At 47.8% G+C, this 25,184-nt stretch overlaps 1 protein-coding gene across 1 annotated transcript; it reads right to left on the reverse strand.

Moving 5' to 3' along the window:
• Positions 1 to 245: 245 nt before the first annotated feature.
• LOC149342585 (uncharacterized) lies at positions 246 to 902 on the reverse strand. Its single transcript, XM_089546817.1, has 2 exons — positions 746 to 902; positions 246 to 640 (listed from the first exon to the last, which is right to left on the reverse strand). Exons 1-2 carry the CDS (start codon positions 900 to 902, stop codon positions 246 to 248), a joined length of 552 nt encoding a protein of 183 aa, XP_089402943.1.
• Between the last annotated feature and the right edge of the window lie 24,282 nt (positions 903 to 25,184).

Below are 25,184 nucleotides of genomic sequence, written 5' to 3' on the forward strand. Positions count from 1 at the left end.
AATTATATAGATTTGTAATTTGCAAATGCACCTTCTTGCTAACAGCTGCCCTCAGTTACTTGCAATTCGGCAGTCTAAAAATGTCAGATCAACATACACCAAAGGCTGCACTGTACCGAGTAGAATATCCAACACAATGAGTACGGACGAATTATTCTTACTGACCTATACCAGTAGGTCCAGTGATGTGCTTGCAAATATTTCTCGAGTCATAAAGTGCACGCAATCCCACAGTTGTGCATTGATCATTCAGTCTGCTTCCGCCTCGGACTAGAATAATTCTGTTCTTCGTTCGTGGGCACTCCCGCAAGGGTGACGTTGTCTCCGACGGCGCCAAGGCTCGCGTCCGAAGTCGACGCGTTGAGGTGTCCTGTAACGGGAAGAACTGATTGGCAATGCCTCGCGTTCCCCTGCCACGCTTCCGTTCGCTTCTCTTCGATCCGTGCCTGTTGCAGTCTCATGATGTACAGGTAGAGGATCAAGACGAACAAGACCGCCACCAGCATGCAGCAGCTGAAGCATATGTGCAGCACGCACTGCGTCCAGCCGCCTTCGAAGAGCTCGTCCTCGTCCTTAGAAACCTTAGACCACGGCGTTGCCGTCTTTGACGTGGCGTAGCTCGGTTGCGCCGTGTGCATTACTGTTGGCACCACCGGAAGAAATGGCATGAAAACGAAGCCTCCTCCACCGGCGGGGGCAGCCGCATTCGGTTTGCTGGGGCCCGAAATGGGCGCTATGAACTGACCGGGAGGACCTTGAGGCTGTGGCAGCGGTTGCAGCGGTGGTGGCGGTGGCCGCTGCTCGACACCGGGATGCATAGGGGCCTTGTGTGACAACGACGTAAAATAATTGGTGGCCGATTCATGATACTTGCGTTCGGGCTGGCCAGTTGGAATCTGCATTTCTTGACTTCGAAGGCTTGGAATACCTGGCTGGGAATAGAATAGGCTCTGTCAGGGTTAGAAGGGCGGAACGCAGGCCCAACACAAGTGGGCAAGACTAAGCGAGCGAGGCTTCTCAAGAACGCGTCGCGCGAGCGCTGAGGAAGAAACTGGTGAAAAAGACAGTAATGTCATTGGTGATGGTGATCACTCTAGGTCTTGGTGGCGACAAAAACGACGTTTTTACACCGTTCTGTTGACGCGTACTTCGACCTGTGTTGAACCATATAGCGCCGTGTGTAAATGGCCATGTGAAAATGAGTGCCTTTTAATGGGAATGAATAATGAATAAATTTGATGTTACCTCTATGTCTATTTGTTATGGTCATTGCGGACAGCCAAGAGTTAGACTTGATGGCAAGATTAGGATATTCACTCGAATGCCGATGGTGCGGCTGACGGGAAAGAGTAATGAAACTAGGTTATTGGGGCACGTTCTTGTCTCTGAATGAGCTCAGCTCGGCTTATGATGAAGTCCCGTGGTTGCATAAGGAGTAAGCGCTAGACTGCTTATCTCTACGGAGAGGGGGAGAGAGAGGGGGTTTATTGACAAGAAAGGCAGAGAGGTTGGCCTGAAAAATTAATATCTGGCCTGCTACTCTGCAGTGGGGAAGGGAAGAGGAGAAAAAAGGGGGTCACTATGGGGGATGATGATAATGGCAGGAGGCAGATGATAAAAGACAAGGCACACTTGTTAACATTACAAACGCGAGTCAAGGCCCGTATCGCTTAAAAAGCGTGAGAGCGCTCGCGTTGCCTGCAGAGTCTTCGAATTATCTAGAGAAGCGCAGAGGATCAAGTCCTCCATGAGAGGCCTGGTGTCTAAAAGACTTCCAAACAGATGCTAGCATGAGTCTTAATCGTGCTTATGCTGGGCATGCCACTCAAACATGTTCTACAGTTTCCAGCACGCCACATTTGGAACAGTCCGGAGAGTCCGCTTGTCCAATTAAATGCATGTAATAGCGCGTGAAGGCGACCTTTAAACGTAACCTATGAATTGGGCATGCAATGGGGCGTGGAATTCCGCGAGGAACAGAAAAGGCCATCGCCGCATCCAGCCGTTTAAGGCGGATGTGTGGAGTGTCTGGCACGGCCCAGTATCTAGCCATCGCACTCCTCCTAGCTCCCGAAAGGAGACGAGTGGTGCCCGGTCTAGAGAACGGCACAGCTATGCGCAGACCACTGCTCAGGAAAAGGCCGCCGTACAGTGTTCCAGTGGATCTCTGGTCCCTGCTGACTCGATGGAAATGAGACCTCTGACGCTGAAGCAAGGAGCGCCTCATCTCCGCGACTCTTTTTTTTACGGTTCATGCATTTTACAACGATGACTTCATAGGAAAATTCTCTGAGGGAAACAGTGTTGACTTCGTTGTATGCAGTTACGGAAAATCCGCGACATGCTCGACAACGATAATGTTATTCAGGTTGGCCCAAACGCGTACTTATGGACAACTGTTGAAAGCTGCGGCTGAGGCGGGCGATCAGTTCAACTCTCTTAACTTTCTTTTCTTTTCGGAGAAAGTAACGGTGACTACTTTCCTTTTAATTGCGAAGAGAGGGGAAGGGTTAGCCATACCGTAAAATTGGTTTTTTTTTTCGGAAAGGAAATGGCGCAGTATGTGTCTCACATATCTCGGTGGACACCTGAACCGCGCTGTGAGGGAAGGGAGGAAGGTAGGAGTGAAAGAAGAAAGAGAGAAAGAGGTGCCGTAGGAGAGGGATGCGCCATTTTCTAGAGGACAACAACAACAACAACAACAACAAGGTCTCCGGAATACTTTCGACCACCTGGGGATCTTTAACGTGCACATCGCGCAGCACACGGGCGCCTTTTGCGTTTCGCCTCCATCGAAACGTGGTCACCGCGGTTCGGGTTCGAACCCGGGTACTCCGGCTCGGTAGACGAGCGCCTTAACCACTCAGCCACCGCGGCGGCTAGCCATCCCGTCCTTGCGACCTCCCGGCAGTCGGCTCAGGTAGCTAATAATCCCGGCGCCGAGTCCAAGCGCCAGGTCACCCTGAATGATGATATCGTATCTCGATGCGCAAACACGTATGCGCGAGCCCTCATTTTCACACCCCGGCTTGTTCCTTGTATCTACGGCCCACTGCATCCCGAGTCCTATGCCTGTCTTTACGCGAGAGATGCTGGCTGACTCCAGTGCGGACGGCTACGCCTATATGTATTGGAGGAACGCAAGGAAATGGTCCTGTCAGTTGTGAAGACGTCGGAGACTAGGGATGTTTCAAGTAAATCAGTTCCATTTGCCTGCACGCTCGCCAATACAACCCAGGTGCTTTCAATCAACGAAACGACGAAACAGGGCTGACTAACGGGACTAGAGAATAGAAGAGCCAGACAAAGCGCTTGTGTCTGTTTCATCCTTTTTTCTGTTCCCGTTTGTCAGCGCTGTTTCGTCGTTTCGTTTAACATGAACCACCTAGCCCGACCTAGCACTTTTCAATCATCCTAATTGAAGGAAGATTAAAAGTTCTAAAAATGACATGATGACATCTTTGCAGCAAGGTGTATCTAAATGAAGGGAATCAAATGGAGGGCTTCATTTCTGATTTTGTAGGCCGCACAATAATCTCTGCGAGCAGACAAAATTCTGGGAAACATCCTCTTTCAAAATCCACCAGTGTAGCCGAATTTAACATATGTGTTAAGTATCCTAACCCCAGACTTTCCGGGCGTGTGACACGTTGACGGGTTTTTTTTTTCTTGTTACATACATACATACATACATACATACATACATACATACATATTTATTTTGTCATATTTACACATGGAAGTATGTGTGCCCGCGGAAGCGCAAGACAGGGCGCTTGTGGGCGGGCCACGGCAATCAAACAAAGTGCAGACTCAGTACAGACAAAATTACATGGTTTGCAATATAAAAGAGAGAAAAAAAGAAGAAAAAAAACATATATTGATAGGAACAACAATCACACTTGTACACACTGAAAAGGTAGGTTAAATACATAGATTATGAGGATGCAACAACAACAACAACAACAAAAAAGCAACCGTGCTTCGTAACACATATCAACAAGACCTTCAAAGTGTTTCGAGCCATTATGTCAGTGTACCGTTTTAGAGGTTCTAGACGTAACTAGCCAGGATTTTACTTGTGATTTGACCTCTTTGATAGTCTGCAATGATAGTATTTTTGTTGGAAGCTGGTTAAAAAGGAATGGGATGTAGAAGATTCGGCACCTTTTTCCATAGTGTGTATATATCTTGGGAAGCTTAAACGACTCTACTTTTCTTAGTATTTTAGGTTTGTTCACAGGAAGCTTAAAGTTATTAGAAAAGTAGTTTCTACTAATTACTACATGTGTAAATAAATCTTGAATGAAGTACACATCAGCTGCAATCATTCTTTCAGCACTATCTAAGGTCTCCTTAGACGTGCCATACAAAATGTTTGCGGAAATTCTGTGTAGTAATCTATCGATTTGGCTCCTTCTAGACAACGCACATGAGCCATAAACAGTGACACCATACCTTAATATAGACTCTCCTATAGCCTTAAACACAAGCTGACGCAACCTAACAGAAGTATTGAATTTCATTCTGTAAAGATACATAGAAGTTACACGGAGTCGTTTGATGAGATGCTCAACATGAAAAGACCAAGACATGTTGGCGTCGAGATGAATACCTAGATATACCTAGTTTTTTCAACCTTCGTTGAAAAAACGCAAGTTCACGAGTGCGTGTCCGGGAATGAGAGACCAATCAAATCTCTGCGCCGTTTACGTAGCGGGAGTGTGGCAATTCCGTTAACAGAGAAAGGAAGATTGATGTGGGGAGTGGAAGAACGAGCGGGGTCTGATTTCAAACTTTCCGTTTGGATGTGCTATTTTCAGATACGATCTCACCCACCACATCTTCGTGGCCTTTACTATAGTTTATTTACAACGTAGAATATCAGTGAAGGGCAGACCTTATAGAGCGAGAGCTCTAGACTCCTCAGGGTACAACTTCCGATTTTGATCTGGATGAGGCAATGATATTCAGTGCCTCACAAGGTCAAACCAAACTTAACTGCGTGGTGGTATGGCCCAAGCTATGGTAGTAGGATCACTTGATCTTAAGACTATGGCCACTGGGCACCTGACCTTGACCCTTGACCTTGACTGTTCACCTTAACATTGACATTTAATTTGATACAGTAGAGACCATGCTTAGCAGAGCTTTCGCTCGTATAACTAGGTTCAAGCCGCGTTGAACCCCAGCCATTTTCTGTGCAATCACTCCGTCACCCCATAAACGTCTTAATTTCGCAAATCCTTCCAGTCTGGGGGAGTTTGACATCAGTTGAAATTTTCTTCATGACACGTTTCAAAACAATGCTGAATTATCGCTTTTCCGTATGCTCAAAAGTTTATTTGAAAAGGTTACCTGATCTCCTCTCATAAATATGAAGTAATTATGACTGAAACCTCCACACGCAGAGACAAAGGCATTTTCACTTTGTCCCTCGACTGCTTGTTCTCGCTCCATTACCCTGACTTGGCCCCTATTTATTTGGCTGAATTTCTATTAATGCTCTTGACGCTGCATAAGTTGGAATGAATCATTTTCTTCTACCTGAGTTACTACAAACTCACTATCTCTGTGTTCTTACTTAAAAGCGCCTACGGAATACCAAGCACTACGTGTTCTCAAGTTTTCGTTACCCCCGCACGTTTGTGCAGTGCAGTTCGAATGGGTGCCTGGGCAATGATGTTTAAATTTAAATGAAGGTGCAAATATCTTGACGAAGGAATCTCTTTACGGTCCAGTTGTTTCTCTACTACCGACCTGCGTATATATTACTGCAGCTAGGTTTCGCTGTTATATGTTACTGGAAGAATTTGCTGCAGCAGCCCTTACTTCTTCTGTCCAGCATCAGCTTCGTCTGTTCCCCTGAAACATTAAGAAATAGCTTTCCCACAAGCTTGAGGTTTCCTTGACACAACTACACTTTCGTATTTCTCAGTTAAACTTCTACCTGCACAAAACTGGTCTGGTGGTCTCCGGCTTGTGCCCTTTCTATGCTCAACCTGAGACTCCTAATCACTTTCTGCTATCCTGCCGCCGCATCTCATTACAGTATCAGCTTCTAGAAAATTCAGTTCAACATGTGAGCCTGTGTTTATTTGTATACAGGTGTCGTTAGTTCCCTTCGAGCTGCTATGTCTGGATGCAGCTACTGTTTGGATACAGTGGCAGCTTCTAGAAAATCCAGTTCAACATGTGAGCCTGTGTTTGTGTTTGTTTGTATACAGATGTTGTTAATTCCCTTCCAGCTACTATGTTTGGATGCAATATGTGGAATGCACACTCCATATCACCAAACTTTCTTTTAAAATAAAACGGTTCCCAGTCTATAAATGTTTTAGTTTCTATTTCTTTCAGCTCATGCACAAATTCATTCTTGCTCAAACCTTCCAGTTTTCAGCACCAAAAGCCCTCTTCCTAGATCGAACACGCAAGAACCAATTTGTTCCCAATTTTAATCAGCCAGTCGTCTTCCAAATATTATTGCGCAAAACATTTTTGAGCATCTGTAATTGCCACCGGTATCTTGGCCAATGCTCCGCAGTGGTTATACGCCATTTATCCATCGAGGACAACAGCTCCAGCCATGCTCAACAGCTTCATTGACACACGGTCGCTACGACATAGTGGGCTTTACGCGATTGCGTGCTTCGCGGAATAGCGGAATCAAAGTTTGCATGCGCAGAGCGCTAACGGGGATATAGCATTAGTGTACGGACGCAGTTATCTGAAGTTAGCAGTGCGGTGCGGCTGTATGTTCCTGAAGAATTTTAGCACACAGTTAGCGTGAAGCAGACCTAAGTAAAATTACGTTAGCGTTCCGCAAGCTACTTATCCCCTCAGAGAGTGGCGCAAGAGTCTATCTGCGCTCTGTATGTCATAACGTCTGATGCCATAACAGAACACAGGAATCTAGCAAGAGGGCGAATCACTTTACCCTGAGATTTCAGGTCGCCGAGAAGAAACATTGGGGGGAAAAGCCAAAAGGTAGGCCGGTGTGAACATTTTCTCCTGTATTTTCAGTAAAAACAGCTTCCAGGTAAAGCAATGGTCACAGTGGCAATTTACCGCATGTAGCATCGTTGAAACTGAGATAGCGCCCATAAAAGCCAGAGTGTGCCATGGAAAAATATCTCACTAGGCGAAGCGAACCAGATAATTATTTTTACTCTTCGATAGATGAGAGCAACTTGCGAATAATACTTCTACTTTCCTGTAGTAATCAAATGGCACAGGTTGCGCCATCAGCGGTCAGTCTGCCTTCGCTATTGTGCCAAGGTAGAGCTATGATGTCCTTGTGTCATTGACGTCTCCGCTAGGGTGACGTTTTCTCCGACGACGTCTAAGCTCGCGTCCGAAGTCGACATGCCGAGGCTGGTGGTCACGAGAGGAGCGGAGTGGCGGTGTGTGTCGTCCCGTTGCATAGCCGGTGTCCGGGTCTCGCCAGCTTGCGCTTCCTTGAAGAACAGGTAGACGATCACTATGGCAGCGACCGCTACCAGCATGCAGAGCAAACCGAGTATGTACAGCACGCACTGCGTCCAGCCGCCTTCGAAGAGTTCGTCCATGCCCTTGGACAACCTAACCAATGGCGCCGTCTTCACGGTGGCGAGATTCGGCTTCGCCTCCTGCGGAGAAAATGGCACGGCGACGATCTCTTCTCCATCTGCACTGGCAGCCACTTTTGGTTTGTTGGAACCAGAAGCGGTCGACCGAGGTTCTCCTGGAGGGACTGCAGGACGCGGCGGCCGCTGTGGCGGGTGGGATGCGGGAAAACCCACGGCCTTGTGCGAGTGCGATGTACCAGAGGAATGTGCCGGATGTTTCTGCAGCGGCTGGTCCGTTGGCTGCTGCATGTCTTGTCATTGAAGAGCTGGGGCAGTAGGCTGGGAAATGCTGTGGCAGTGTCAAAACGCCGGAATGCAAGGCCAACCTGAGCGGGATAGGGCTAAGGAAAATGGCGGACGGGGAGCGTTCCGAGAACACGTTCCACGTGAGCAAAGCTACGATGACGAAAACATAATGGTGGTGATGATGATGGTGACCGCTATGCAGCTGACGACAACGACATCTTGCATATCTAAGCTGGGGTGATAGCTCGAGCTACAGGGGTACTGGATTAAGGACCCCTCTGTGACGACTTCAGCACGAACTTGGTTTATCAGAGCAAAAAAGTTTTTGTTTCTCTGTAAATATATATACCCGGTTTTTCTAGGAAGCCCGCCGCCAATTTTTAAAAATAGGGTTGTTGAGGTAAAGAGTAGCTTTTTGCGGCATAGTTAATGACATCCTTGACGAAATCAAGAGGAATAAATGGGCCTGTGCGGGGCATGTAATGCGAAGGCAAGATAGCCGCTGGTCCTTGAGGGTAACGGAATGGATTCCAAGAGAAGGCAAGCGTAGCAGGTTGTGGCAGAAGGTTAGGTGGGCGGATGAGATTAAGCAGCAGCTGGTAAAGGACAGGGTTTATAGGAAAGACACGGAAGAGGCCTTCGCCCTGCAGTGGGCAGGCTGCTGCTGATGATGATGCCAGTGTTGGCGAACGTCAAAAAACAGACCAATCATGTTAAACTGTAAATAATTAACTCTATTTAAATTGTTAACTTTTCGACTATAACCTATAGTCTCCCGGTTAATTTGTAGCCGGCCGTCTGTAAAAGCTAGATCAGTTTTTTGATCCCGCCCTGCCCTCGCTTGAGCAGCAAAGTGGTGAGGAGCGAGGAGCACCGCAGCACGGGTGGGGCTGAGATTTTGGCGTCGTACGTGCGTCACGGAGTGTCGCAATTTTATCGACGTCGCTTTGCGCCCTCCCACAAGCACGCGGTTTTCAAATGGCGTTTGCACAGCTCGCGGGCACTTCCCTTTGGAATGTCGCGCATATCTGCCTTCGCAACTTTGTTATAGAAGGTGATAATTTAAAACTCCGCGTAGGTCGCACATTCAGCTCGAATTAACGCCGTTGCTAACTAACAATTCCAAGAAGCATGAAACGAGAATTTCCGAGAGTTTGTGAGAGTTCTGAGAATTTCTGTAGAAATGCGGCCGCCGCTGCCGAAATTCGATCCCTCAAACTTCGGTTCAGCATTCGAACGCCACAACCAGTAAGCCACTGCGGCGGGTCCGATTACGATGTGCCGTCTTTCAACATTTCCCATTTGTACCGTGCTGCTCTGCGCCCGCAAGAAACCTTTATATGCGAGCTATCTTCAAGAATCGCACGTTTACGTCTTAACAACGACAGTATCTATCGGTTTAAACCGTTTTATCTGTCGCGTACACTTCACCACCGAAAATCACCGTTGGTCACGTTCTTCGAAACTAGACAAAAAAAGGGGGGGCAAGGGCGCTTTTCGCCTTCCCGCCCAGAGCTGCTGCAGTACATCAATTAAACTTCCGTTGGGTCTAGTTGGTACATAATGTTGTGAAGGTGTAGGTTGCGCAACCAAGGGATGAACCACGAAGAAAAGACAGAGACACACACAAGCGCACTAACAACTGTTTACTTCTTCTTGGGAGCGCATACTTATACACCTGGCCACGCATGCTCAAACGCAATCTTTAACAATAATAGTCATGCCAAGGGCTGTTAACGCAGACGGGAACGCAAAAAATTGATTTCAGCTACGTACAGCGCCACGGACGTATCACTGATACAGTCTACTGCGTTTTCCTTTATGTGGAAAGCTTCCAAAGCCAACCGCGCGTGTTCATTTTTGCTTTTTCCTAGTGTAACGGTCTCGTCAAGTCGCGGTGTGCAATTGCGGCAAGAACTAAGATGGGACGCAAGGTGCGTCCCTTTGTCTGTGCTGTTCTTAACTTTATTTGCATACTCCCTGAGTCGCTCGTTAATGCACCGCCCTGTCTGCCTCTCTGTATGTAAACGACGTTGGGAAACAATTTACTTCCGCTCTTGTCCGATTGCGGAGTGCTCTAATGTGTCTCCTCCCGCAGTTAGCCGTGAAAATATAGACAACGCTTCTGCGATCCAGCTGTTCGGAGACATTACCTATAGTCGGATACAGCTTAAGTCTGCAGTCAAGCTCCGCCCAGATTCAGCCTCTGCGCACAGAATTCCTCCACGACGAAAAAGCAGTCCGCTGCTTATACGTTTCTTGTTACCTAAATAAGAAATTTATCGCATGGAAAAAAATTATGAGCTCTTAGAATTTTGGTACACGGATTGTTTGATATAGTCAAACATTAAAAAGATTTCTTCGTTTACTGTTGCGACTGGCCAGCGAAGTAATACAAGACGCCGCGGACCGCGGCCCAGTGTTAGCAAGTGCTGTTTTTTTAAGTTGTATCCTACTATAGCAATAATTAGTGTTTCAAACTTACCAAACCAAAAGTCATATCTACGCTTCCGCATAAAGGCATCAAGTCTTCCTATTTCCGTTACGCAACGCGAAGCACGAGTTGAAATGCCTTAGCGTAGTCTATTTTAAAACGCAGCACTAAGGCGACCGTTCTCGGGTTCAGCGACGTGCCTTGGCGTCAGGGTTGCCGTTGGTGGCTACTTTGCGCCAAATTGGCTACTTTTCGACCCCATCTGGCGATGAAAATTTCACGCTGGCTCCTTGGCTACTTTCTGGCTACTTTGAACTTCTATTTTGGCGCATTTACTAGCCATTTTTTTTTGCGATTGCATATACAATAGCAAGCAAAAACAGAAAAGAACAATTATTTCCAAGCTTTGCTGTCCTCACTGCTGTCCTGGTCGCCTTGATGCGTGCGCGCGTCCTCGACGCATATATTCCTCCAACGAACTGGAGTCTGAAATACGCTAGCAGGAGAGAATTAGCGGAGCACTTGATCGCACATCATGTTTGACTTTCTGGAACGCAGCGGCATCGTACAAAGACACTTGCGGCGAATGCCCTTTTCAACACCTGGCGCAAGGAGCACTGAAAATTTTTCCTTCCAATTTCTAATGCTGATGCAGAGCGCGTGTTCTCTTGAGTGAACTTGACGAAAAGAGAGATCCGTAACAAAATGAAGCTGGACTTGCTTATGGCGATTCTGCGAATCAAATTTGGGCTACGACTCCAAGAAAAAACAGCATCATCGTTTAAAGTTCCTGCTGAGGGATTGAATAGAATGTGCCAAAATTACTCCGGCAAGAACACTATCTACTCTAGATAAACTACGCGGACTGAGCTTTTATTTATTTGCAACGTACCTGGTACTTGAAGGCCGAGCAAGAGGCCCAAAATTCCGTGCTCTTTATTTACTCTGTGTTCTTGGGTTGATTCAAAATGATATTTATTGTTCATTAATAAAAGTGGCTTATAATAATGGTTCTTTTCTACTTGACTACAAATTTGGCGCCAAGATCAGGTGGCGTGGCTACTTTTGGCTACTTTTAGCTTCAGTTCTGGCTCTTTTTGAAAAATTCCCGACGGCAACCCTGCTTGGCGTAGACGAGCGCGGAGCGCAACGGAGGAAAGTGCAGGAGGAGTGTACGATGGTAGCATACTGATTCCTGAAGCAGACCTGCGGCATCAGAGCAGCGCGCCGTCGCCCGCTCGCCGATGACGTCATCAGTAACGTATGTGTCGCCCGCGGCAGATGGCGCCACAGTAGCGCGCTGCGAGCTGTGGCATATTAACTGTATGGCTGTGGCAGTAGGCTGTGCACGCTGCTCAAATCGAAACCTAGAACCGCCTCCATTTGGTGTTGATTGCCCCGTATACGGTTGCCTATAGGTTCGTGTACCGCATCTGCTGCGGTAAACGAACCTAGGGAACCCTATACGGGACACTCAATACCCAATGGAGGCGGCTCTAGGTAGCTGCGCTCAAAGATCGCATTCCGAGAAGCGGAGTCGTCGGCTCGGCTAATTTTTAGTGTTACGTGCTAACTTAACGTCGCTTGCAATGAGGTGCCAGTCAGAGCGCTTTTTTTTTTTCATATATATTCGTTCCATAGAAGGTTCAGCGGCGGTTCATCAAAGACAGAATGGATGGAAATAGAATGGTATTCGGCGATATTTACTACGCAAAACACAAGGTACCGAGCAATTATTCAGTTACAATTTTCGGACACCACAACCGTTGATCCATAGCTGTGGAGGGCCCGCACGAAAACGCCTCAGCGAATAGTGGAGCGTTTCTCAAGGCAACGTTTATCGCATTTACTGACGACGCATTCGACGGCACTGCGCAGTGGTTGTAGGCCCAGTAGAGGAAAAACACCTGCGCCTTCGAAAAGCGGTCATTGTAGAAGCTGCAGCTCTTGTGCCAATCCTCGAGGTTGCCTAAAGCGACTGTAGACGCAAGACCCAGCACAGTCTGAAATGCAGTCACCATTGTTTCCTCATCCAGGCTGTTGTTAAAGTGGGATTTGTTGACGCACGCGTAAGCTGGTGCGATGTTTCCTCCTTCCTTTTCGGACAGTGAGAAGTCCAGTAGAAAAGACCACAGTTCAGTGGCCAGGCCGACGGCCAAGTCTGCAAGGTCGAAAGTCCAGTCTCGTGACGAGCGAGGCCCGAGGAACAAGTATAGGTTCGCAGGAATGTAGATGACGTTTTCGCGTCTGAAGACCATGGGCAAGAAAAGCTCCGCTTTGTCAGGGATATTGCGCGCAACCTTAGCGCGTCTGATGTCAAAAATATGCGAACGAACGGCCAGCAAGCTCATTGCGAAGGACTTTGACAAAGTTGGGAATGAAAGTTCAGATATCGAAATATCTTTGGGTAGCAAAAGTTTCACTCGATTCAGCCCTTCAACAAGTAATGTCACGTTATTAATGTCAAAAGGCCAAGAAGATTTCGAAGCCGTAGACGAAATTTCCTGTAGTATGTTCGAAAACGTATCCCGGATGCGTTCGTCGGCCGCAGGGCTCCACAGTGATTCAGCTTTTATAATGTCGTCCAGCTCACACATGTCTAGGAATCCGCTTGTTATTCTCCTGCGCCATGGACTCTGCGACAGCATTTCTGCCTCTGCAGCTGCAATTGTGTTCATGGCCGTGCAAATAATGGCATACGCAATGCTAGCCGGCTGGTGTGAGGCGTTGGCGAGGAAATGAATCAGCAGGTCGAGTTGGTCCGAATTTCTTGTCGACAGTATGGTCACATTAGGGAGCGTTGAGAAGAGTAGGTCGTTCATTATAGACCTCCACTGGGCCTTGTGGACGCCGCGTATTGATACATTCTCAACAGCTTGTGAAGGGGCTTCCCTGGCTGCAGTTCTTCCAAAGAGAGCTTTCACTGCATTGTCCACAGTCAAGACGTCATCGACGTCCACTGTGCTGTTGAGCGCTTTGTTGAACTCGCGAACTGCTAAAGCAATCGCCTCTCGCGGATTTTGCGTCTCTAGGCAGTGCGTTTTGGTTCCGAGACTTACGGTGGTCGAAGGCTGTGGGCAGGATGGGTACGCGCCGTCGAAGGATAAGACAGCCGGCAAGCCGTATCTTAGGCTCATTTCCGCGAGCAGGTGCACCACTTGCGACGTGGTCATCGACGTGGTGATGTTGCTCGCCTGAAGTAGGGCCATTGTAAAATCAGCGACGCGTTCTTGTATGCCTCGCTGACGCCACCTCCAGTAGGTGTTCTGCAGTGACGACAGCGTCTCGCTGGTTCTGCCTTTGTCAACTGCCATTTGGACGCCTTCGATGAGCTTCCAAGCGGTGGCGGTCCTGAATGCCGGCGCCATGTAAGGTGAACTCGGTTCACCCGCGTGTGAACAAACGTAGCTCTGGAAGTCAACGCAGGGGTCAACGCTTTTGTTGAGTAGCGGTATGATCACACCTAATTCGTCTCCACAGTAAAAGGCAGATTTGTTGTCCTCTGCAGAGGGTACCCGCAGTCGCTTGTAGCCCAAGAAGAGTGCGACGACGAGAAACGTCAAGAGTGCGCTAGCCGTGATGGCCGAGAGCACTTGGCTGCTGGAACATAGATGCACTACATGAGCGTCGATGGGGGAAGCTGCGACGGCGGAAGTCTCGGGCTTGCCATTCTGGGCTCCATTCATAGCTGAGAGGAGTCCACGCAATCTCGTCGTTGTTGGTCCTTGGTTAATTACGCATAACCACTAGGGGAATCGGCCACACAGCGATAGAATCGAAACTTGACCTTTCGCTGCAGAGCTTCTTCAGCTCACGTGCACGTGGCACGCACCCACGAGGTGGATTGACTACGGCGCCACCTGGCATTGAAAAGCGGGTTCATTGCCGCAGATGAAATAATTAAAAACGGTCTGTATCTTTACTTTTTGGGGGGGGAAAGAGGGGGAGGGGGCGGGGGGGGGGCTAAACATATAACGTCTCTATAGACTTCCGCAAGTGACAGAAAGAAGGACACTTGTGATACTTCCACCTTCCTTCCAAACTGTTGTAGCGCCTCTCGCGTTCACTTGCTACACCCGTTGAGAACGAAGTCAGCGCCAGGCCTGGCTGCTCGAGCAGGACAAGAGAACAGTTTGAAACCTAACACCGCCATTGCGGGGTCATCCCGCTGTAGCTCTGAAGCCCGCATGCTTTGGCGCTTGTCTACTACGCTAGTTGTTCAGCCTGCCAACTTCCGCCCCTTTTACCTAGCTTCCCACTTGAATTGAGAACTGTGGGCGTGCTTCGGTAAAGTTACCATTCAATGCATCTATGCTATATTTGCCTTTGAGGATTGAAAGGCTCTTGACCGCCTCTAGGCTGTCAAAAGCGTCTTCAAATTCGAGGGCGGTCCAGGATTTCTTCTCAAGTGATGATGATGATGATGTCCTCAGGCTTAATGGCACATACCTACGACCGGTATGTGCCTCTTCATTATCATTTCTTTCGTTTAGAGATTTTTTTTCGTGTACAAAAGCTAGTTGTAGATTACTCATTCAAATGCCCAGTCAGCAACAGAAGAAATTAAGTTAAAGATGTCGACCAGCCACGTTTTGCGTGATTTTTATCTGAAACCTGCAAATTATTCTTTTTTTATTTATTTCTACACAATTCATGAGCCCCTCCAGCAGCTCTTCGAATGTTGCGTCCGCTCCCGTGGCGAGGGAGCCTAGGAGCGATGAAAAAAAAGTGTGAAAAGCAGCACACGTACAAACACAAGAAAGAAAGAACAAAAAAATCCGACCACAAAAGCTTGTGATTGTTTTCATCTTTCTATTCAAGTTTAAGTTCATATGGGTCTATGCATTCACATGTTTGGGGAATAAACTGGCTTATTTAGTACGGTAAAGCCAGCGTTCCGACAAAGCGAAAAAGCTGATATAGGAGCCACCGTATGAAAAGACGCTGTAGAGAGTGCATGATGATGATGATGATGATGATGATGATGATGATGATGATGTCCTCAGGCTTAATGGCAGATACCCATGGCGGGGATTGGCTAGGTTGCATAGCGGATACAAACAGCACAGTGTAAAGAAGTCAAAGTTCGCACCGGATCTGTGACTGCACCGGATTGAAGAAGAGGATGAGCAGGCGTCAGAAAATAACGTGAGGACATCATCATCATCATTTTAACGTGAACTTCGTTAGCAGCGTCTTTTCTACCGACAGGCGAGAGAGAGAGAAACCCTTTAATGAAAGGCGAAAGACTCATCGGAATGAATTCTCCCTGCACTCGGACCTGATTAGCTGCTTAGTTGGCAGCCATTTATCATCCCCTCTTCACGACTTAATTCTCCCGACAGTGTTAAGTGTAGCAAAAAAAAAAAACTCTTTTTGTACGAAAGTGATGAGCAGCGGAGCCCACCGAGTGGAACGCACAGTTTTACCACATTTACTCGGCACTTGCCATTATCAGCTACAGACGTATATGACGTATGAGTAATTATTGTGTCACTTCCGTCGCTTATTTCAGCTATGGAGAGCTCCGTAGCCTACGAAATCCGCGTGGCATCACATAAGCAAGGGCCGGAGCAGTGAACCATACTTTATTGCTTCCGGAAATGCTCCACCCGGAAATGCTCAACAGCTATTTACTTTCATGCAACAAAGCTTATTACGATTAGACTGCAGGATGAAGCAGAAGTCGTGAAGAAAAAATGTTCTCATCTCGCTCATACCAGCAATTCAGAAGTCACCAGTCGTGTCCAGTCGAATCAGTAGTCATCGTGCGTGTGTCTTCCTTTCTGTCGTCTTTCTTCAGTTCATCTAGTTTCCTTTTAGGTTCCCTGATGACCGTGTACGACCACGTCATGGATGCATTCACACAAACCACCGCTGAGGTCGTCCGAGATATTCTACGATACGCGTCTACCGATCGGTCTTATGACCATCTTCAAGACTTCGCTGATACAGAGCACTTCCAAATCAAAGCGGTGTCGTCTCCCGCAACTGCTCACTTCAGAGAAGCTCAGCAATCCCAAGCTTATGGATGTGCGGCATTTTATGATGGCTCTTGCTTTGGACCTTCCTACTGCCACTGACACATCACTCCTGCGGGAAATGTTCCTGCAGCGCGTCCTGCAGTAAGATAACATAATGCTTTGCATGGCATCATCACAGACACTCGACTCTTTGACACAAATGGCCGGCAAAATCATGGACGTTGGTTTTCCGTTCGTGGATACTATTCAGCCCTCTCGTGACTCTCCGTCATCAGATGCAGCCGCTGCTGATGGCCGCTGCATGTCCGCGTCTCCTCACTGTTAACCAGGAGCTAACCGAGCACAATGCGCGGCTTCCTGCCGATGTTGGTGCTATTCGGAAGAACCGAACCCGTCCAAAGTCGCGAGCTTGCCTTATTAACATTGTCATACGTCACATTTTACTGATACCACCATCGCTACTGACCTCGCGCCCGTCAATGCCGCCGCCCTGCTACTTTGCCAGATACGGTCGGGTCGTGCACTGCAGGCGACCGGTGCCTTCGGCCCAAAGACCAGTCGCCTATCCCACGTCCCTGACCCTATGCTGGCTGAACAATGGCGTCCTCACGACTAGCCACCTCTCACCGCAGGCAAGAGACCGATCATAAAGACATAAATCAGAAGTTAGTTACACTCGACACCAGCCTCAGGCGTACATTTCGCTAGCTGTTTGTAACCGCAGATGTGCCAATCATCGCACTGGACTTTCAGTGTTACAAGGTCGTAGCTGACGTGAGGCTTTTATGAGGCCTATGTATAAATACTTTATAGATTACGAGAAGGAATTTGACTCAGTCGAAACTTTAGCGGTCATGCAGGCATTGTGGAATGAGGGTGTAGAAGAGCGTTATGTAAAAATACTGCAAGATATTTATAGCGGCTACGCAGTTGCTATAGTCGTCCTTAAAGTCAGCAATCAAATTCCAATAAGAAAGGTTGTCAGGCAGGGAGATACGATCTCGCCAATGCTATTTACCGCCTGTTTACACGTGGTATCCAGATGACTGGATTGGGAATAGTTTGTGATAAGAGTTAATGGAGAATACCTTAGTAATCTGTGATTCGCTAATGACGTTGCCTTGCTAAGTCACTCGGGACATGAACTGCAAAGTATGATCAATGACTTAGACAGGCGGAGCAGAACGGTGGGTCTAAAAATTAATATGTAAAAAACCAAGCTGCAAAAAACCTGTACTTATACAGTTAGTTTATCTTTTACCAATACCCTAATTCATGCCCCTGGTGCGCGGCAACCGCCAACATTCTTTCATGTCTTATTTGGTTGCTTTGGTAAACTACCACACCTAAAAACGCCACATGTTTATTTTGAGCCGTGGGAGAGAGCACTGTGCAGCAATGATCAGGAAGGTCGAGTGGTTCAAGGCGGCAGCGGCATTAAGGAATAAGAACGCCGACCCCCACCTCTCCAAGTCCTCTATTTGTTTTGCTCAATAAAGGTTTTCAATCAATCAATCAATCAATCAATCAATCAATCAATCAATCAATCAATCAATCAATCAATCAATCAGTCGTTCAGTCAGTCGTTCAGTCAGTCAGTCAGTCGTGAAGTGAGGTGAGGTGAAGTTCTTGAAGTCCTCAAGGACTTCCCTTCTCGGAACTTCGCTATTCGTTTCTGGTTATGGCTTATCGCATTCAGACCACAACAGCAGAAACGGCAACAGCGCCATCTTTCACTGTACCTCGTATCGCTTTGAGTGAACGTTCCTGCGATTTTTTTTATTTACTTCTATACTCGTCTTTCTTTTTCACGTTCTGCTAATGCATGGTCTCCTTTTTTTACCTGCCGCTTCAGAATTAATCTGCATTACATTTTGAAGTAGAGCCAAGGTAAATGACCCAACTGCTTAAACCGCTCTCTAGCCCTCAAACGGCAATGAAGAAGGGGACGAAGGCAGCTGTGACACGAGCTCACTAGTTGGGTACGTGAGTGCATGCGCCATTCTACGAGGTGAACAACAACAACAGCGTGTCATTTCGAGAAGGCTAAAGCGACCAGCCAACCAGCCCGGAGCATCCTTTTGAGAAGAAGGCTACTAACTACAGTCACTGGTATCCCAGAGGTCTCTTGAAAATGCGCTGGCAACGCGAAATTGAAGCTCAGAACCAGCAGCAATCCATCCCTCGACACTGAAGAGCGAAGCAGCCCACGGGTTAAGGGAGGCAAGCATCACACATTTGGACGAAGGCTTCTAATTCGTAGCTATGGTCTGCGTCGTGATGTACGTCGTGATGATACTTACAGTCGTCTGCCTGGTCGCCATCGTCATCGGCTCGGGCATGCGACGTCAGCTGCCTGAGTCGCCGTCGGACTTCCATCATGCCAGGAAGGTTGTTGCTCCCGTCGTGGTGCCGACGCAGCCACATCTTGTCATCGGCTGAGAAGAAGCGGATGGAGGGACATCGACATTCGAACGCGTCCTGAGCCGTGCTGCTGGCCCGCCGCAGGCAACCAGCGGTGACAGTGGCAGTTAGGCGAAAGTACAGAGATCGGGGGCTTTGAAGCTTGGACTTTCGTGGCGGCCATTAGCCATGCTTGCAGAGGTGTCCTATAGTGAGCGCAAGATGCTTGCTTGCTGATTATGGTTATGTTGTTGTGTACTTTGGTAAATTAAACGCTGTTACTAGCCGGAACCAGACAAAATCTGTGTTCCAGGGTGTAATCTGTAAGAAGTCTCTTCCTCTGTTGATTTTTTTTTGCCTTTCCGCCACTAGTTAGCCCCCGCATTCAATGCCAGAGCCGGCGAGCGTCAATAGTGGACGACTATGAACTTTGACTCCACAACGACACCTGGCCAGTCATAAAGAGGGAAAAGAATTAGTCAGGAAACGGATCTGTTCAAAGTACCACTGGTAGCGGTACTGGCTCTAACTGACATGCATGTACATAAAGTGAAAACATGTTTCTTAAAGCGCCATCAAGGTTCATTAGATGTCACATTCTTCTGGGCTCATTTTCTAATGGCGTGGCTTAACGTCGCAGTCCTTTCCTTTGTGGTCGCTTAGGGTTATTATACGTTAAATTGTTTCGACCCATAAATGGTTGTTGCTTGGCAACTGGGGATTTTACTGTTGCTGCGTGTGGCCCTGTGTGAGCTCATGCGCCTCCCACTTTGCGCGCTTGCTTCTCCTGTTTATTCAGTAGTTTAGGGCGTTAGCACTAGAGCTTCCACTCAGCCGCTTAGCCATTGTCTGTGAGGTTCCTCTGTATGCCCACTGAGTTGTGGGCAACCTGCTCTACGTGCCCCACGTGTCACCTAGGCGGCCCTCTTAGGTGGCAGGTGGACCACCTAGGTCAAGTGACCATGTGACGTCACCACAACCTGCCCGCCGAATTGTGAGCAAACTGCCCACTGTTGCAGGTGGTAGTTCAATTAACGACTGGTCGTGGTAGGTTGCTCGGCAAGAGCAACCTGGGTCTCACAAGCCCCACCGGTGCCAGCACCTGCCATCACTGGGCAGGCGCGCATCGCTGAACCGCTGCACCACTGCGCCATGAGTGGTGTGAGAACTCCCAGTGATCTATGAATGTAAACTAGAGAATGACTAATTCCGCATACATGGGCATTAACACACTGATGCTTTCGGGTTATACCCTTAAGGCGGAGCCCTTAATAATCAAGTTAAACTAAGCACAACTAGTGCATGCGCACCTACAGGTATGTCACATTTGGCCTAACCAAGCAAAATCATGTTATCTTTTTTTTTTTTTACAATGCATTCATATACTGAATTCTGGTCTCTGCGGAGTGCTTACTGGCGTAGTCACTTACTAGAGACCATCCGCATCCGTAAGAGAGTGAATTTTTTAGAGAACACGAATAAAACGCTGAGAATACCTTGCGCTTATTGTTGGTGGTTTCGCTTTTCTTGATTGTGGTGTGTTTAAGAAGCCGGTCTTCTAGAGGCGTCCCTTGTTCAAAGTCAGCAGTGTCCTAGGTCACCATATTTTATTTGTCGGGAGAGGGGTGTTCGCCGAATAGTTTTCGCGCCGTGTGCATAGGTGACAAATTTTGGCTGGAGCCGGGAAGTGAGCAGATTCGATTACGATGACATCAGCGATCCTGTTAGGTGACGGGGAATCGGTTCACGTTTTTATACATGTTGTGCAGACAAACTTCTTCGCAATGGTAAGTTGCATAATACAATTCCGGTTCATAAGTAACGTCACATTACACTGGACATAACAGGTTAGCGTACGTGTTGAACAGGAAACACGGGCAGGGTTTTAGTACATTATACTCTATTTATTTACCACGGACCGTTCACAAGAAACTAGAGATGAAGAAGATTTTACAATTGCGTGACACGATTCTAGCCCATGAGTAACAGCCATGGGCGTGTACCCAATCCACATGAAAAGAATACGAGGTATCACTGGGAGTAAGAGACGTGCGTTAATATTGTGCACAGCACAGGGGTACACTGGAGATGCAATATACCCACTCAATGATCTTGTTTTCGACCTTCGACCTGAATCTTACGCTAGAAGAGAGAGTTAACACGCGACGTTGCTGAGCATTCAACGCGTGTACAATTCTGCAGTGTACGTTGAAATCAGTGACTACATAGAGCTAGTAGGAAGAAAGGCAGCTGTCATTTTAGTGCTTACATATTTCGAACATAGCTTGAGCTGGTTTACCGAGAAAAGGTAAGTGGTGTGTCTGATTAGCTCTGTGCAATATTTGATCTTCACTGTGAAATTTTGGGACATAATTGCGAATTATTAATGCGCTTTTTATCTGGTACTCATACAATTTCAACTGCGGCTCAAAGCAGAATGAGTAGAACTGTTCAAATGCCGTTGAGCTGAGGGATGCTTGGCAGTGTCTTAATGGCCCTTCCCTCCGATGGGCATAGTTCAAAATCTCGATGACATGATCATGTCTTAAGCGACCCACTAGCAACTAATATTACACTTTTATTTTGTCATTATTAGTTTCCAGCGGCCATCTCAGTTTAAAAATGCATTTATCCACTTTAACTGCTTCGCAATATAACATTGACCAGAGCCCGGATGATCTAATGAAGGCATGTTTGGCATTAGTTTAGTCGAAGTTTTTTTTTTTTGTGCCGATTTGCAAATTAGCGTGTTTCGACTTATTTATTGGATGGAAGTTGCGGATTTTTGTCCACATTAGCCAATGAGCGATTTTTCGTTCAATAAGAGGACGTATGACAGGTAATGTCACTGAGTCATCCGATGCGGAAAGGAGGTACAGAGGGCGGGGAGGAAGGGACCTTTACTACTATTTCGTCAGCTGGACCGTTCAACTTGTGCTGCCAACTCAGCTTGACTAACTGCCGTTGACAACTTAGCGTCAGTCAATTGTTGGTGTGTATTAGCCCCACACTATACTGCCCTTCAAGTCAAATGCTTTTAGCGGAACTGCAGTTGAAAATGCTGGCGCAACAGGGTGCAGTAGTCTGCTCCTGGCTATTTATAACCAGGTGAGTAACTTGAACCTAACTAGCCTGAAGATTAGCCCTTCTAAATGTGTTACAGGTGAAATGCTTAGATGGCACAGTTTCTTCCTCACTCAACCACTGCTATCAAGCCCGTCACATTTCAGCTTTCCCTTCACCCTCGGGAAAAAAAATCAAATAAATCTTTGTTATACCACGGGTTTGCACTGAGCGTTCATGACTACTATCTTTCCTCATCGCGAAATATCCAGGCAAGTAGGGAGGGAGTCTTGTGCTTTGGGTTCCTTTGCCTGCACTGGCCTTAGTTTTCGGTTCCAGAAACAAACTGCAGAAAATTGCACATTGGGGTTTTCCTTACTAGCTCACAGTGTTACCTTGAACAGAAAAAACAAGAGGCGGAACAAGGCGTGCTCACCTCTGTTGTGACAGGTCGGCGAGGATGGCGTCTTCGTCGAAGGCCTTTCATACGGGAAAGAGCACGAAGTAGTTGCGTGCACGGAACCGACGCTACTTCGGCATGAGCCAATACCAGCATATGGCCCATTACTCGCTTCGCCTACGCATGGCAGGAACGAAACCCTTCATTGATGCCTAAGAGATCTTGACGCCAGCTGCCAAGCCGGTAAAGTGACACAGGAATCAAGCGAATCATGAGCCAGTTATGCCCATTTCCTTTCCTCAAAACTAATCCTCAAAACTAACGGAGGGTTTAGAATGAGAATAAGACAACAGTGGGAACTATACGCTAGTTGCTTTGTGCAAGCGACCCCCTATCCCGAACCCCACCCGAGAGGACTGGGAGGCGACCCTGTCCGGTTGCTGCACCCTCGAGGCCCAAAGGGCCTTAACGCAGCGCGCCCGGGCTACGGCAACCGCCAATGGAGTGCCTGACTAGGCATCCCACCTAGTGGTTGTAAAGGCGTGACCTTTCAGGTCACGATCCCCAACACCTCTCCTATTATTAAATAAATGTTTTCCCCACCACCACCACCTCCAAATTGTCCTTCTCATAAGCTTGAATCCGATATAATTGCCGCCGAAGATGAGGAGCAAGAAGAAAGAAGGAGAGGAGGAGGAGAAGAAGAAGTGTTGTTCGCACCAAAGGATTTGCATTTGGTTCAATTTGTGGGAATCTCCATGATTACATAATTGCAACTGGTAGGTTGATTTGCTAACTCCTTTAAATGTTTTGGAGTTTTCTTTTTTTTTCGCCAAAATGTTCTTTGTTATTTCACTTCAAATATTCTCCTGTCGTTTTTCATGAATACATTTTTCAAAATTCACGTTTGGCTCCGATATTTTGTCGTAATCCTGTGAAAATTTCCTTATTATACCACTATACCTTGGCCAATCCCCCCATGTGGGTATGTGCCATTGTAAAGAGGATGATGAAGAAGAAGAAGAATCAGGTTACGGTCATTCGTGTAGACTGTAAGAACAAACTGCGAGCGCAATATCTTTTTCGTGCCACCGTCCCAGCTTCGCCAAATCAGTCTAATTCAGGGCATTTGCCGCCGCCTTTGCCAAAGTGTACGCCACACGCACGACTGCCAGACATGATGTTAGCGGCGTTGCGGAGGCTGGTCAGCAGGGGCTGCGCTCTTCTGGTGCTCTGTCGCAAAACAGTGGAGGACGTAATGTTCATTACGCGCCGAAGGCGAAGGTGAGTCCTTCTTTCACACTTCACTTCTCAATGCTTCTTCCCACTGCTCCCTCACCTCCACAACTTATCGTTCGCGCATTTTAAAGGACTCCAAATATTTCGTGTGCTTCTGAATATGTTCGGTTGATTTGTCCAATATTCGAAGGTCTGCGAAGTACTGTTTCAGGCCTAGTAGTTTTATGAGCTCCTCGGCGCAGCCCAACCCGCTATTTCTCTCTGTCATTGATTTTCTTGGCTGCTCAATTGCTCTGGACATCTTCTGATATTGATGTCAATGGTGACACATATAACGTAGTTCACATACTGCAATGCCCCAGAAAGGGACTCGTAGATTTCAAAATAGAAGCTTATTGTCCGAAGGAGCAGTTTTGTCGATGCATTCCGGTGATCTGCAGGCGCTTTGCTTGCGTCGTGTTTTAAGGCAATATTCTCCAGTTAGTTTGTTTCTGGAGCCAGTGTCGATATCTTTCAGCGGGTAATTCTGCTTTTCTTGCAAAGGCCATTCCAGATGCGTGCGACCACAGCCGCCTACCTGTTGACATACGCGGGGTCAGTGTGCCAATGGCCTTACGAGTACCAGTTCTACGGACAGTGCGGATTGACACTGCGAGACATCTACGCCATCCTGGGCATGCAGCAGTTGGCCGTGGTCATGGGACCCTACCTGATATGGCTATGCTTCCAGAGATCCACCGGTCCCGTCATGAGTCCAAGGTAAGTTGCTTCCAAAACCCAACCACCAAAAAGATACCGTACTCTAAAATCACAAATTGACCGTAAACAGTGCGGTAATAAAACAGTCCGCCTCCTATACATGCGGGACGCATCCGCTTTGTTAGTCTTGAAGCTTGGATTCACATCTAGGCGATGCGCCGAGCATTTGTTCATGGCCGTGTTGCGACCCGGGTAGCATGGCCGGAGACCGGAGATGGGACGAGGAGGATGGGAGACTGGGTTTAGAGGAAGGTAACGAAAAACTTTATACACTTATTTACATTATTTACATAGAGCGACTGAGAAAGACTCTCAGTGGAAGGGGAACGTCTTCGTCAACCGTAGTCGACTGGAGCTAGCAGGCTTCCCTCGGCCACACTCACAGCCGAGTTAAATATCGTTCGGATTCCCCAGATCCCTGGCTGAGGAATAATGTTCGAAGAGCACTGTCCAATTGGATGGGCCGAAGGGGACGTTCTTGTTACCACCCACGGCAGGGCAGGTGCGGGTTTTTCCACTCTCTCGCAGCTGGGTCGATGAGAGGGGGAGATGCTGACTCATCCAGCCCGGCTGGAAAGGAATCTCCCGCAGTCTTCCAGCAGGTGAATGAACTTTCCTCCCCACCTGTTGTCCAGAACCCGAGTCGGGAACACAGAAGTCTTCAATTAACCGCCAGCATGACTGGCGCCGCCACGTTGCCTCCGCATCCGCTGTGGTTGCTCGGACAATACCCCCGGCGCGTCGCCGGCCTTCGCCGCTACTGCCGTGGTCACCTCCGCTCAAGGAATTTCGCTCGGAGGGCGGCATTCCAAGCACCCACTTCACCACCACCGTCGCGAGGTTGTCGGCCTCGTCGATTGTTCACGGTTGCTGCTTGATCGGGCCCACGTGGTCAGAAGTACGGTCACGATAGCCCTCTTTTGTCGGTGCTGTGAGGTGTAGTGCTCGCAGGCCTCTGCAAGGATGAATCTGGTTTCTCTTGCAATACGATTTCCCTTGTGTGCTAGCTTTTTGACAGGCCTCTACTGTTTTTCCAGAGATCGGGGGCT

Source organism: Amblyomma mixtum, chromosome 5 (assembly GCF_055824585.1).
Source record: "Amblyomma mixtum isolate Tamu chromosome 5, ASM5582458v1, whole genome shotgun sequence".
NCBI classification, from domain to species: Eukaryota; Metazoa; Arthropoda; class Arachnida; order Ixodida; family Ixodidae; genus Amblyomma; species Amblyomma mixtum.

Bases quoted from the DNA above. Each gene is read 5' to 3' on its own strand.
- LOC149342585 (XM_089546817.1), bottom strand. From the start codon at position 902: ATGCAGATTCCAACTGGCCAGCCCGAACGCAAGTATCATGAATCGGCC. The intron at 641-745 runs GTCAGTTCATAG...TGGTGCCAACAG, and splicing joins ACAGCCTCAAGGTCCTCCCG to TAATGCACACGGCGCAACCG.